Source organism: Misgurnus anguillicaudatus, chromosome 20 (genome assembly GCF_027580225.2).
Source record: "Misgurnus anguillicaudatus chromosome 20, ASM2758022v2, whole genome shotgun sequence".
Taxonomy (NCBI): Eukaryota; Metazoa; Chordata; class Actinopteri; order Cypriniformes; family Cobitidae; genus Misgurnus; species Misgurnus anguillicaudatus.
In genome coordinates this window covers 37,635,334-37,649,312 of record NC_073356.2, presented here as the reverse complement: position 1 = coordinate 37,649,312, position 13,979 = coordinate 37,635,334, and the positions used below count along the sequence as shown (strand labels likewise).

The following is a 13,979-nucleotide window of genomic DNA, read 5'->3' as shown; positions in this document are numbered from 1 at the left end:
CAACACGTGTCATCTTCGTGCTATGTCACAGAAAGCACCAATCAAAACTCCACATGGCCAGCAATGAGCAAGTGAAGTGGTTCAACAAACCAAAATAATCCATCATTTATCGGCTTTCATTTATCGGCCTAATTTTGCTATCAGACCGATAACCGATAACATTAAAAATAACCAGTTATCAGCCGATAGCGATATGTCGGCCGATATATCGTGCATCCCTAGCGTTAACCATTCAGGACCTTGCTGTAGTAGTGACGTGATTACATGAAGCAAGCGGGGTGGCGGAGTCGCAGAAGCCCCTCCCATGACGCGAATTTCCGCGTGAATGTCTTGAACGCGCGAGTGAACTCAAATGTTCAAGCGTCCAACTACGCGCGAATATTGCGTTTTTGCCACCTCTACTGCGGCTGGTGGGAATGCACCATTATATTGTTATACTATTAGCTAGACCGCAAACGCAAAGGTGAACCTAGTGGGTCAAAGCAGAAAATAAATATGGCTGGAGCAGAGACGAATGTGGAAAATGACAGCGTGTCTATAAAGATCTTGTGCCTATAAAGAACGGTACGTCTGAAATAGATTTTTAGCCTGAATTAAATCAGAAGAATACGAATTACCTGTTTATGTCAGTATGATAATTACATATTTAAATGATAAAAAGGTAATAAAATAGCATTTTTGTCAAGAAATGTTGTATCGCAAGAGATATCGTTATCGCAACAGCCAACAGTAAAATCGCATATTGCATATTTTCGCAATACCGTGCAATGGTAGAAAAAAACTCCTTTACTGTTTAATATACAAATTCTCAGCCTTATGTTTCTCGTGATCATTGTGAAGGACAAGTGCATGCTTAAGTATGTGACAATAAATAGTTTGTATTATATACAGTTTGATGTTAAGTGTCTTCTCTAAGGAATGTGGTTAAATGTGTGACATCATGATGTGATGCTTTAGACGGGAGAGGTCTGAGGTTTCGGGTATGGTTCTCCAGGGTTTCTCAGACTCTTTACGAGAGCTCCTCATGAACATCTGGGGGGTCGTGTTCATTCTGCGGCCTGTGAAATGTGTGAAAGCAAAGGGGGCACATTTCTAAACCAAAGCTGCTCTGCGTTTGATGTTGTCCTGTAAAGAATTCATTTCACGAGCGAGCCCTCATAAAACATTACCTCATCACAGTCTGCACTTCAATGCTTTATTTAAGACTTCATTTGCAAGATTAAGATAAAAGCAAATTATAAAAATAGTAGCACTCTTGTTTACACGAGGCAATGAAAATTTGCTCATATTTGCTCTTTTCAGCTTTATAATGCCATTGGATAGTGCCCCATTTTTTTAAAGCTCCTAAAAACACATCCATCCGTCAAAAATGAATCCATAGGATTATTAAATGTCTTCTGAAGTAAAGCAAGGATAATATTTAACTCATGACTGTGTTTAATGTTGGTACACCTAGAATAAGTTGAGCTAATTTTCATTTTGGGGTAAACTATAATAGTGCATTCACACCAGCCACGTTTGAGGCTTCAAATTCGCGTCTATTGCGTCTAGTTTGCCGCTTGAACAATTTGAGTTTACTCGCTTCATTTGCGCGTGAAATTCTAGTCATAGAGACATTCATGCGGTAATTCGCGTCATGGGAGGGGCTTCTGCAACTCCGCTCCCTTCATGTAATCACGTTCACTACTAGAGCAAGCTACTAATTGGTTAACATGGCGCGTTTTTCCACCAAGTTCAAATTTTTAACTCTAGAACTAGACGCTCGAATGAGGCGGAATCGCGTCTACCGCGCCACGCTAAATGCCTCATTTGCGCCGCGAGACCTCCAGACGCGCGTCAACGCGTCTTCACATTGACTTAACATTGAAATCACTCGCGCTTGACGCCTCTACCGTGGCTGGTGTGAACGCAGCATTAGGTTTTAAGATTAAGGGAAGGTTAACCTGCTAATATCCAACCTCTATCATATTTAGATTAGGATTAATGTTTTTAAAATCAAAGTTTAAGTTTAATTCGTGCATGTTTTTGGGATTATATTATCCCCAGCTTATATTTATTTATTTATTTAAATGTAAAAAATACAAAAATAAATTTTTCTTAAATGTATACATGTATGTGTGTATTTAAATATACATAATAATTTCACACAATAAACACGTATATTATGCAAAAAAACTTTTATTTTGTACTCGATTAATTGCGATTAATCACAATTAATCTTTTGTCAAACCTAAGAAAAATAAAGAATGAATATAACCTTAACTGCAGAATAAGGTAAACATTTGAACCAATTATGGTAGTTTGTGAAGAGTAATTTTAAGAAAAAATAAATGATAACAAGTGCATGCAGATGTGAACCATTATGCAACAAAGAAGTAAGTTTATAATCTCTCAAAACTGGCATATTTTCTGTATAGAAGTATGTGCTTTCAATACGAGTGTTTAGCCAAATAGTTTTTCCAAAGCGGTTAAATGTCACGTAGATTGTCTTCTCGAGCATTGTGCACGTACGTTTTGACTGACAGTCTGAATCTCTCAGGTGGTTAGCATTTTTTCCAGTCTTTGTGAGTTTAATGATGTGTGGAAATATCAGATGTGTAGATGTTTGACCATCTTCTCGAACCCTCTGTCATGAACGCACACGCGTCAGCAGATCTCAATCCTCCATCACTCGTGAGTTAATCTCACCGTCTCCAGCACCGTCTGAGCTGTATGAAGATAAGAGCGTGTGGTGAGAGGCTTATCGTCCAAATGAACACCGTTCTCCATCCACATCTCCTGACAGGCCTGACTGACGTTTAATAAAGCCCGTGTTCGGTTGCCGAATTGAAAGCAGGTGAGGCGAGTGTTGCTTTAGCCTCGTGGATAGTCCTACTGAGAGAACAGAGATTGACCTCATTGACCCTGCGTGCGCCCTACAGAGGGAACCGATCTGCAGCCTTTAACTATTTGCATGGGTTAAAGGTCAAGTGTGTCATTTTAAAATACTGTAATACCTTTTTCTTTTTGGCTTAATGTGTCGAGTCGAGTGTTAGAGAGTTTGATTACCCAAGACTGGCTCAACCGGAGGTGTGAATATAGGGGCAAAACTTTCCTGTAGCGCTCGATAGGTAGAAGATTGCATTAGCAACACAATCAGGGCTCCAGACTAACTTTCTTCACTAGGAGCACAGTGGCCCCCAACTGAAAATTTTAGGGGCACAACCAGAAAAAGTAGGGGCACACACCGTAAATCAACATGCTAACCAAATAATCACATTTCTACTAATTTCCACTGTATTACTAATAAATAATTTGATAATATATGCAGCAAGTACAATGTGCTGTTTCAAATTCAATGTCACATCACAAGAAAAGGTAAAATTTACTGGTCGCACATGTGCAACTGGATGTAAAATTCAGTGGCACACTCTCAAATTTTGGTGGCAAAATGCCACCATTTGGTTGCAGTCTGGAGCCCTGACAATGGTTACTCATTTGATTTCAGGAAACACAAACTGATAAAATGTATAGATGGAAGTCACTTTGGATAAAATGCAAAAATATTAGGGCTGTAAATCGTCACTGGTCTGATTCATTTCAATTATGATGTAATTTATTTAGTTTGATTCAATCTGATATCTCAAAGCTAGGGATGTGTATTCTGGCGATGTGGTAAATATCATGTTACAGGTTGTTGTTGTTTTGTGGTGATGTAGGCAATATTTGGATATTTCTTATTTTGGGAATCAAATAGGTTATAATTTTATAATAATAATTGTTGTTCCCCGAGAAGGGAACGAGGCGCTTCGTCTCCCTCGCCATACTTCCTGCGTCCCTGTAACGCCGTCTTTGGCAATATTTCAGATAGCGATATACTTCCTGGCTCCCGCGTCACCCTGTTTTTGTCGTTAAGTTTTTGTCTTATCTTCACATTAGCATCACGATGCATCGTAAAAACGATTATATTCAACAACCCTATTGTTATTTAAGATAACGGAATGATTGGAAAACCTTTTGCATAACTTTGACCCCTCGGAAAGTCAACCCATAAATGGCTTTCTTAATTTTTGTCTTTGTACATTCACATTTACGCATTTGGCAGATGTTTTTATCCAAAATGACTACATTTTTATCTCTGTGTTCCCTGGGATCGAACCTGCGGCCTTTGTGCTGCTAACACAACGCTATAGGAGATGAGGCTTAAAGGGATAGTTCAACAAAAAATGACAATTCTCCCTTATTTTGTTTTAAACCTGTATGAGTTTCTTCTGTTGAACACGAGAAGATAAATGATGGTAGGCACACAGTTGATTGTACCCATTCACTACCATAGTAGGAAATACAAATACTATGGAAGTCAATGGGCCTACCATCATTTATCTTCTCTTTTGGTCGACAGAAGAAAAAAACCTATACCCAAAGTGCTTCAGAAAACGTGTTTTAATAACTAAAATATTATGTCAGCGCTCCTGATTTCTCCATCCGGAAAACTTTGCCAAGGTTGAGTGACAATCCGTGACGCCTGCAGACAGGAAATATCAGATTAGCGAGTCTGTCTTTGCTTCTGTTGGGTTTGCCGATTTGGCAGCGCTGACTTCCAGTTGGCACGATTACCATTCACACCAGACACTTAAAATTCCCAGACATTGAATTTTCCATGGATTTGTCTCCATCAGATTGATCACAATGGCGCCAATCAGAACATCCCTGTGATCGATCTGCACCAATAAGCTGCCAGATCACATCGACACGATTCTCACCATCGACCAATCAGATTAGAGTTCAGGTTGTGAGCCTTTGATGATGAGTCGGGTGTGGGGGGGGCCTGCGCAGCTGCCGTCGGCTGTGTTTGAGACCGTGACAGGGTTGCCCACTCGGACCTAATTGGATATGGTAGGGGTGTTTTTATAGAGATCGCTCACAGGTGTAAGCCTCGCTTTAAAGTGACGCTCACAAACTTTGAGAACTTTCAGCTGTCTGCTCTTACGTGTGTGTGTGCGCGCGCATGTGTGTGTATGGCACAGTCGTCTTTCCCAGACAAAGAAATCTCTATTTTGAGAGCAAAGCTGTGTTTGGTTTATTAGCGGTTTAGGATGTGTAATGGTATTGTGGTGCGTTGTAAAGTGGGCGAGCGGTGAGATCTGGGTTTACTCCGCTATGCCTTCTAGTTAAATAAGTTAAAGAACCTGTCACATGGGTAGGGATGAGAAAATTGGTCGAGTTGTTTTTTTTATTACACTTGCTCTAGAAATGACGAAAAAATTGATTTACACCGACGTTTGGTGCCTTTTGTATGTTATTGAAACGTAACCTTGGTCTGAACAGTTTTGCAAATTTCCATTTTTCTCCGTTCATGTAGATGAAACGCCCATAATGGACACTAAGTGTTTTTTAATAAGACTTACTAACCCGTCTTATTTTACAGCTATTAGAGAAGGAAAAGTAAACTCTGAATGTAATGTGGTGTTTCAGATTCATATTTTTTCTTTCTCCTCGCAGGACATTCGCAACACTGTCGGCAATATTCCCATGGAGTGGTATAAAGATTATCCTCACATCGGATACGACCTGGATGGCAAAAAGATCTTTAAGCCAATTAGAAACAAGGATGAGCTGGACGAGTTTCTGGACAAGATGGAAAACCCAGATTACTGGTGAGGAGCGACTGGACCGTTCATTTATAAGTCTTTTTATGAATGCTGTTATAAGTTTAACACGTTGTCTCGCTCACATCCAGGCGCACCGTTAAGGACAAGATGACAGGCACAGATATTCGCTTGACGGATGAGCAGGTGGACCTCGTGCACCGTCTGCAAGAGGGCAAATTTGGAGACGTCAACTTCAATGAATATGAGGTATGTGCCTTTCAGTAGGGAAAAGTTATATACGCTTTTCATGTCAGTCACCTCCTCAACATAATAATTGCAACACACAGTAGGTAAAAAAAAGCTCACCGCCGACAGATGAAGTAACACAACCTACGCAGGAGGTCGTAAAGTTGGATTATGTCATGGCCACCGTTTAGCAAACACGGCTTTGACTTTACAAGCGTTAGTGCTAATTGTGCGTTGCTGTGTGTTCTGGTGCAAACAGGAAGTGAGTCACGCCAGAGTCGAATCTGTGTGTGATCAACAGTCCACCTCAGACGGGCTTTAAAGTTCATACGCGTGAAAATGCCACCTGTCATCTGACCGGACCCGTCGCAAGTGTTGCGTCTGGAGATGTTGATAGACCAGATGTTGTCATTTACACTGCAGGGCCCGCTCTTTAGTTTTAATGGGACTGAAAACTGTTTTGTTTGAGACGGATACTGCAGAAGTTTATGTAGCGGTGCAATTTTTGGGTAACTACACAGGACAACAAAACGACAGAATTGTAATCGGCTGTGTTCGGATGAAACATTACTATACTACTTTTACTGCAGAAGATTAAAGTGTGCATGCTGTCTGTAGTGTGCAATCTTTCCTACATCAAGTCGAATGCTGAATAATACGAGTTTTGATTATTTTTATGCATTTGGGAGATAACTTAATCCACAGCGATTTACAGTGTTTTCAAGGTAAACTGTACATTTTATCTAGGGCTGCAACAACAAATCGATAAAATTGATAAAAATCGTTGATGAAATGCGTTGTCGATGGTGCGGACACGCTTCATACAGCATGAACTGTGTGCTGTTTCTTCATACAGGGCGAGCTGCACGTTTATCAGGCGTTGCTGCTTCTTACTGCGCAACCAGCTTATTTAAAAGCAAGGCAGTGTTGCCAGGTCCTCGACCTTTAAAACGGTTTCTGCGGGTTAGAGATTAAAGGATTTGGTTCATTTGTTGTTGGTATTTGGCTGTGAATAGTCATTGGGATAGTTTTAGACAAATTTTGATTGGCCATCGTGCTGGTTTTGTTATGGGGATCTGGCAACCCTGACAACGATGGAAGCAAAAGCGCAAAGAACGCTGGTTAATAAAAGTTTCATTTTGTCCTTTAATATAAGTGAGTTTGTGTTTATTTATTTGTTGTTGGGTTTTCATAAAAATAGTACTGAACCACAAACTAAGCATCTGTTTTAAAGTAAGGGGGAAATCCACGTTTTTATTACTGTAATGCATGTATATCACTTTCATATCATAATTGCTTATTTATTTTGTTAATAACGAATAATGTTAATACTCATCAAGGTTTAAAGTTGAAGGTTAAAATGAATGAATGAAGATGTTTTACTTTTTAAAAGCTACTTTTTAAAAACTAATAAATTCAAGATTATATTAGTAAAACTCTAGGAGTAGTTGTGTCCTTTGCACTTTTGAAAGTGCACTTCTACACGTGAATACCATGATTTAATGCCTTATTGAAAAAATCTAATTGATTAATTTAGTTTTTATCCGATTAGCTGATTAATTGGGAAAAAATAATCGCCCCGATTAATCGGGAAAAATTAATCAGGGGGGATCGCCCAATTAATCAAAATAATAATATTTTCTATAAATTGGGCGGTTTTTATTTTGATTATTCTGGCAAATTATATATAATAATATTGTTTCTGATTAATCAGACAATTTTTTTTTTTTTCGGGAAAAGAAATTGCCCAATAAATAAAAATGAGTAAATGAATAATTGCCCGATTAATCAAAATAATAATAATTATTATTTTTAATTTTTTTATATAAATTGGGTGATTTTAATTATTCGGGCAAATTATATATAATAATATTGTTTCTGATTAATCAGGCGATTTGTTTTTAATCGGGAAAAGAAATTGCCAGATTAATAAAAATGATTAAATGAATAATCGCCCGATTAATCAAAATAATAATTATTATTATACCTTTTTTTTATAAATTGGGTGATTTTTATTTTGATTATTCGGGCAAATTATATATAATAATATTGTTTCTGATTAATCAGACGATTATTTTTTTAATCGGGAAAAGAAATTGCCCAATTAATAAAAATGAGTAAATGAATAATCGCCCGATTAATCAAAATAATTATTATTATTATAAATATTTTTCTATAAATTGGGTGATTTTTATTTTGATTACTCGGGCAAATTATATATAATAATATTGTTTCTGATTAATCAGGCAATTTTTTTTAATCGGGAAAAGAAATTGCCCGATTAATAAAAATGAATAATCGCCCGATTAATCAAAATAATCATTATTATTATACTTTTTTCTATAAAGTGGGTGATTTTTATTTTGATTATTCTGGCAAATTATATATAATAATATTGTTTCTGATTAATCAGGCATTTTTTTATTAATCGGAAAAGAAATTGCCAGATTAATAAAAATGAATAATCGCCCGATTATTTAAAAAAAATCACCTGATTAATTGATTATGAAAATAATCGTTAGTTGCATCCCTCATTTTATCATTGTGTGTTCCTTGGGATCAAACCCATGACCTTAATCTACCAGTTAAGCTACAGGAACACAGAATCTATTACATGTTTTTGTCATCTTTACTTTGTTTTATTGTCTTTCTAAATCTCCGTTTCGTTTTTTTTCAGCCTGCGATTGAGTATTTCTCCAGTGAAGTGATGATTCATCCGGTCACCAACAGGCCTGAAGACAAGCGAAGCTTCATCCCGTCCCTCATTGAGAAAGAGAAGGTGAGTTTCCATCAAAGCACAGATTTTTACCTTTTACATTTGAAAATATATATTTGCATACATCGGCACGGGTATAGCTGTGTTTCGTCCTGTAACCGCTGCCAGCTGTGCTGCATTACAAATAATGATCCCACATGGTTTTTAAAGTGGAAAGAGTCCTAAAACCTCGAGATAATGGCCTTCTGAAGCTGAAAGACTTCAGACCCGCAAACGTTACAGTAAAAATAGGAGGCACGCCGCCCGCTTCGTCTCCATTCCCTCTTTGATTCCCGATGCTGTATGGAGTTTGTTTCCTGCAGTAAACTGCTGATGGTGTAATGTGTGTTTCTCTATAGGGTTTTGTGTAATGACCGTATACACGTGCTTTCAATCACAATAATGATGTGTTATGTGTCTTTGAGCTGACATGCTTGTGTTTTTCACTCATAACTGTGCCTGTATTAGGTTGGAAAGTTGGTCCATGCCATAAAAATGGGCTGGATCAAGCCGCGCAGACCCGTCGAGACCACCCCGCAATACTACGACCTGTGGGCCAAAGAAGACCCAAACAGCATCCTGGGACGACACAAGATGCACATCCCCGCACCCAAGATAAAACTTCCCGGTCACGAGGAGTCGTATAACCCTCCTCCAGAGTATCTGATGTCGGAGGAAGAGGTGCGTAAAAGACAAAAAAACACTGTCATGGTTTATGTCGAGATATTTTTTTAGTATCAGCAGATACAATTTTTAGTGATCTGCAGTGTTTCATGTCATGTTTTAGCCGTACCGGGCAATGGAAAGCACCTGTAATCATCTGAAGAAACCTAATAAACATTTGTCATAAGAAATACTCTATATTTGACCTCAGATGACTATAGCACACAGGTCATATACAGAAGATAGTTTTGTGTCTGCTGTGTGAAATTGTGGCTGCACGCCCAAACCGGACATTCACACCTGCGTTTCCAGGCCCGCCTCCATTAGGCCTGTACAATTTGCTTATAAGTCATTTGCATTTTGTTTTACATGCTGTAGTGAACACGTGCAGTCCTTCTGCATGTTAATCTTTTTATACAAGCAAATTTTGACCCCAATTTTGACTGCACCTGTTCTTTAGTTCAGCTGTCGCCGAAGGTTTACTTGTTCTTTAACGTTTTTATTCTGTATGTTTTATTCAGAGGTTGGCATGGGAGCAACAAGATCCCGAAGACAGGAAGTTGAGTTTCCTGCCGAAGAAGTTCGCCTGCCTGCGGGCCGTTCCCGCTTACTCGCGCTTCATTCACGAACGCTTCGAACGCTGTCTCGACTTGTACCTGTGTCCACGTCAGCGCAAGATGAGGGTGAGACGCAGCGACATCCTCGCCCTTACAGATAATCACTTAAACCTGTCATTTATTGTTTGAGAGACCCCCTTAAATGTGTACCATTTGTTAAGCCAATATATTAAGTCACAAAAGTGTTTGATCTTCACCACACACACATCTCAAATAAAAAAGATACATTTCTTTGTTTTAATTTTAACAAGTATTATTCATATTAACAAGATTTTGTCTCTTAGGTGAATGTGAACCCAGAAGATTTGATCCCCAGACTCCCCAAACCAAAAGACCTGCAGCCATTCCCAACCACACAGTCTCTGGTACGTCAAGTCAACTGGTCTGTGATCAGTGTTTTTTTGTGTTTGCTGGTACATATGGACCATCATAAGGGTTAACTGAGATTTATACATCATCTGAAAGCTGAATAAATAAACTTTCCATTGATGTATGGTTGGTTAGGATAGGACAATATTTGGCCCAAAATCTAGAATCTGTGGGTGAAAATAAATCAAAATATTGAGAAAATCACCTTTAAAGTTGTCCAAATGAAGCCCTTAGCACTGCATTCACTCACAAAAATAAAGTTTTGATATATTTATGGTAGGAAATGTACATGTAACATGATCTCTACTACTATAATATCTTAATGATTAACAATATTTTTGGCTTTTGCTACAAACATTAACCGTGCTATTTATGACTGGTTTTGTGGTCCCGGGTCACATATAATCATATAAGGAGGTGTAGGAACAGATTAGACATCAGTAATACTTTTAAACTTTATTATAATAGGACAGTAAGTTCTTATTTTTTTAGCTACGTTTCCATCCAGTTGCGAATTTAACTTTTGTAATATTGCATAAAATTTAATAAAGCATTTCCTGCAATTGACTGCTCTATGGGAACGCTTGTCTTGTAAGACAGATGATTCATTATACTTAACCACGTTGACTACAGATTTTATGACGAAAACTAAATTTAGTTGATTTGCACTGAGATCGATCCACTTCTTAGTCCAGTTATGCCGTCTCTTTGCACCTCAGGGTTAGTCCGCACGGGTATTTTATTTTATTCCCACCTTTGTTAAAAAAATATCTCTGCGTCCACACAAACACGCAAAAACCCGGCATGAAACGCTGTCAATAGCATGCCAAACCAACCAATGGAGATATTAGGGGTGACCCCGAATAGTCGAAGATTCGATGCATCGATAGGAGAAGCCCGATTCGACTACCAATCTCACAGTCGAATCGTCGCAGATGTGTTATGAAATGAGGATCCTTTAATTTTGGTTGTATATGGGTGCACACATTATCTGATTTCACATAACAGCTTTCTCCCAATATATTAATATACAGCATATTATTATAATTCTGCAAATAATATGTGAAGTATCAGCTTTCAATAAATATTTTTAAAATGCGTTAATAATCCAGCAACCCGTGTGACCGGGCTACACGTCCATAAGAGGTTCCTATGTTAATAAACCATTGCCTCTTTGTTTCTACATTTAAAAGAAAAAGCTGGCAATTCTGGTTATACTTTCATTCTTTTAATAATTTCTTTATTTTATTTTATTTATAAATCACTCTGGGTTATCTGATTTATCTATTTGGCTTGTGTTTTGTTTTCGTGCACTTGAGGCATTTTGCACATTTGTTCTGCACTTTGTTCCTTCTGACCTTATTTTATTAAAAAAATGTACTTATTATAAACGTAAATTCTGATCTAATTTAAGTCTGTACATTTTGGATTGCTTTTCGTTGTATCGATGTTGCGCTATTGCGTGCTGGCCATGCTTGCGCATGCAATTTAGCCGATCGTGCTAGGTGCGCTTTGTCTCATATTTAGAAGTTCATCAAACTTAACATTAAAAAACGGATGTTTTCGACGGGTATAAGTTTTTAAAATGTATTTAGAACATTGTGGTTATCTTGTCAAAAGTTAAACTACAAAATAGGTAAACCGTTTCTTTAAATTTCGGTGATGAAACGGAAAATATCTGCACCGAACCTATATTTATGCCTGACACGACTGTCTTGTAATTTAATATTCTCGTCGGTGTTCACTTTCAAATGATAGAAAAGCGATTTCTGAAATAAATAATATCATCAGTTGTTTCTGTATCTAAAGTGAATGGAGATGATCAAAGTGAAAGCAAGCAGGTATTTCTGCTAAATAATAACGCGTATTGTCTATAAAATCATTAATTTCAGTGTTTTTATGAATTGTATATAAAGCTTAGTTTTTATCATTTGCAGTAACAATCACAAATTATTTGTCATTTCTCATTTGTCGTTTTTTTGGTCATGACTGCTTTGACGCGCTTAATCTCCAAATTAAATAAAAACACTGAATTAGCCAAGGTTTCCAAGGCAGGATCACCTTTGTTATATTTTTAGTTATCAAAATGTTTTTTGTGTGATGTTCTGTACATCGTGGCTTAAAAATGTTATGAGGAATAATTAAACAAATGTTGCCTTACATTTTACCTTAAAAATATATAAATGCATCGTCAGTTTTGTCTTCGTTCATCACTTGAAAGACAGTTTTGGTCACTTAATCAGAAACTTGTTTATGTGTGCTGCTTGTGAAAGAAAATAAAAGTTATCAATTTGTCCCTGGTCTGACCCCCTCCCAACCTATGCACACAGCAGCAGCCACACACATAGATGATTCGACTATCGGTCGACTATGAAAAGATTCGACAATTCTGATTCGAATATGTAAATTCTTAGTCGAGGACAGCCCTAGGAGATATACGTCTAACCTTAAAGCCATGTTGGCACGTGACAGGCCAAAAACTTGTGACAATGCTGCATCTTAACCCTAGCAGGTGTTTGCATAAGAGTTTGGTTTTCAGTCACAAACCGCATAGAAAATGGTATGGTTTTGAAAATACCCATGTGGACAAGGCCTCGATTATGATTACGACTTTTGATTCGCTGCAAGAATTTTATTTGTTTCCATCGCAGTTTATGCAAGTTTCTTCTTAACAGATAAAAAATGTATCAGACTCAATTGAGCACTTTTTATGAGATATTTAAAAATGTGCATTAAAATTGGTTGATGGAAACATAGCTAGTGTTACATACAGCACCACACCATTAATAATTTTTGAACTAACGTTTTGCGACAACCATGCCTGTAAAACTGCATATATATAAACATACAATATATTAAATGAAGGGAACAGACTCTCTGCATTCAAACAAAAAAAATTATCCTACCTTCATTTCTTCTCCTTTATCACCTCTCAAATATGGGTAGGTTTCTTCAAAAACACAAAATTTTGAGCAAAAAGCTGAGATGATTCCATTTTTGTGAAGGACTTTTGATAGAGATCTGATGCAGAGCGATCCTCAAAACTTAGACAGACATGCAGCTGGTTGACCTAGGGCGATACTCCCGGGATTTCTAAGTTGTGGAAGTGCACCTGCTGGATAATAGTGGTATTGCGGATTGACAAGATAACTCGTCAATGGCAGGGAAAGAGTTAATAACGAACAAAAATGAAATAAACAAGCCTAAAATATTTTGGTTTTAACTAGGGGTGTGCGACATTGGCAAAAAAAAAAAATCTGGATAACACGTGTGATTTTGCAGATACCAAAAACAGGCGATATTTTGCATCCTTCAAAAATGTGTTTGTGTCTTAAATTGTTCTAGCTCCCTCCTATAACATATTAATGTTTTAGAAGAGTTTTTTGTCACAAATTTTCTTTGGGGGGCTGCGAAGGAATGCACCGTACACAAGGGGGGCCGCATGCTAAAAAAGTTTGGGAACCGCTGGGCTAAAATTTGTATGACGCAGATTTTTACAAGCCATATACACGCCGCAAAGTGCATGCAAATTGAATGCGTGGGCACTAAAGTCTGTTTTTTGAAAAGCAAGTGATATTCTCGATAATTATACATCATTTAAACAACATTATCGCAAACTATATATATTGCACACCCCTAGTTGTAACAGATTCATGTAAAATAATAGATTGACGCTGGAAAACAAGTTAGCCTGTCCTCATCTAATCTCACAGAAACACTTGTTTAATATTTTTCTATCTGATGTGTGTGTTTTGTTTG

General features: G+C 37.6%; 1 protein-coding gene across 1 annotated transcript in view; it reads left to right on the top strand.

Moving 5' to 3' along the window:
* Window positions 1-13,979, top strand: part of bop1 (BOP1 ribosomal biogenesis factor) — a 77,483-nt gene that overhangs the window by 51,736 nt on the left and 11,768 nt on the right. The window contains exons 4-9 of the mRNA XM_055218970.2: window positions 5,482-5,636; window positions 5,720-5,837; window positions 8,494-8,595; window positions 9,040-9,252; window positions 9,756-9,917; window positions 10,136-10,216. Coding sequence (XP_055074945.2) covers window positions 5,482-5,636; window positions 5,720-5,837; window positions 8,494-8,595; window positions 9,040-9,252; window positions 9,756-9,917; window positions 10,136-10,216 — 831 coding nt within the window. The remainder of the gene's footprint in view (window positions 1-5,481; window positions 5,637-5,719; window positions 5,838-8,493; window positions 8,596-9,039; window positions 9,253-9,755; window positions 9,918-10,135; window positions 10,217-13,979) is intronic.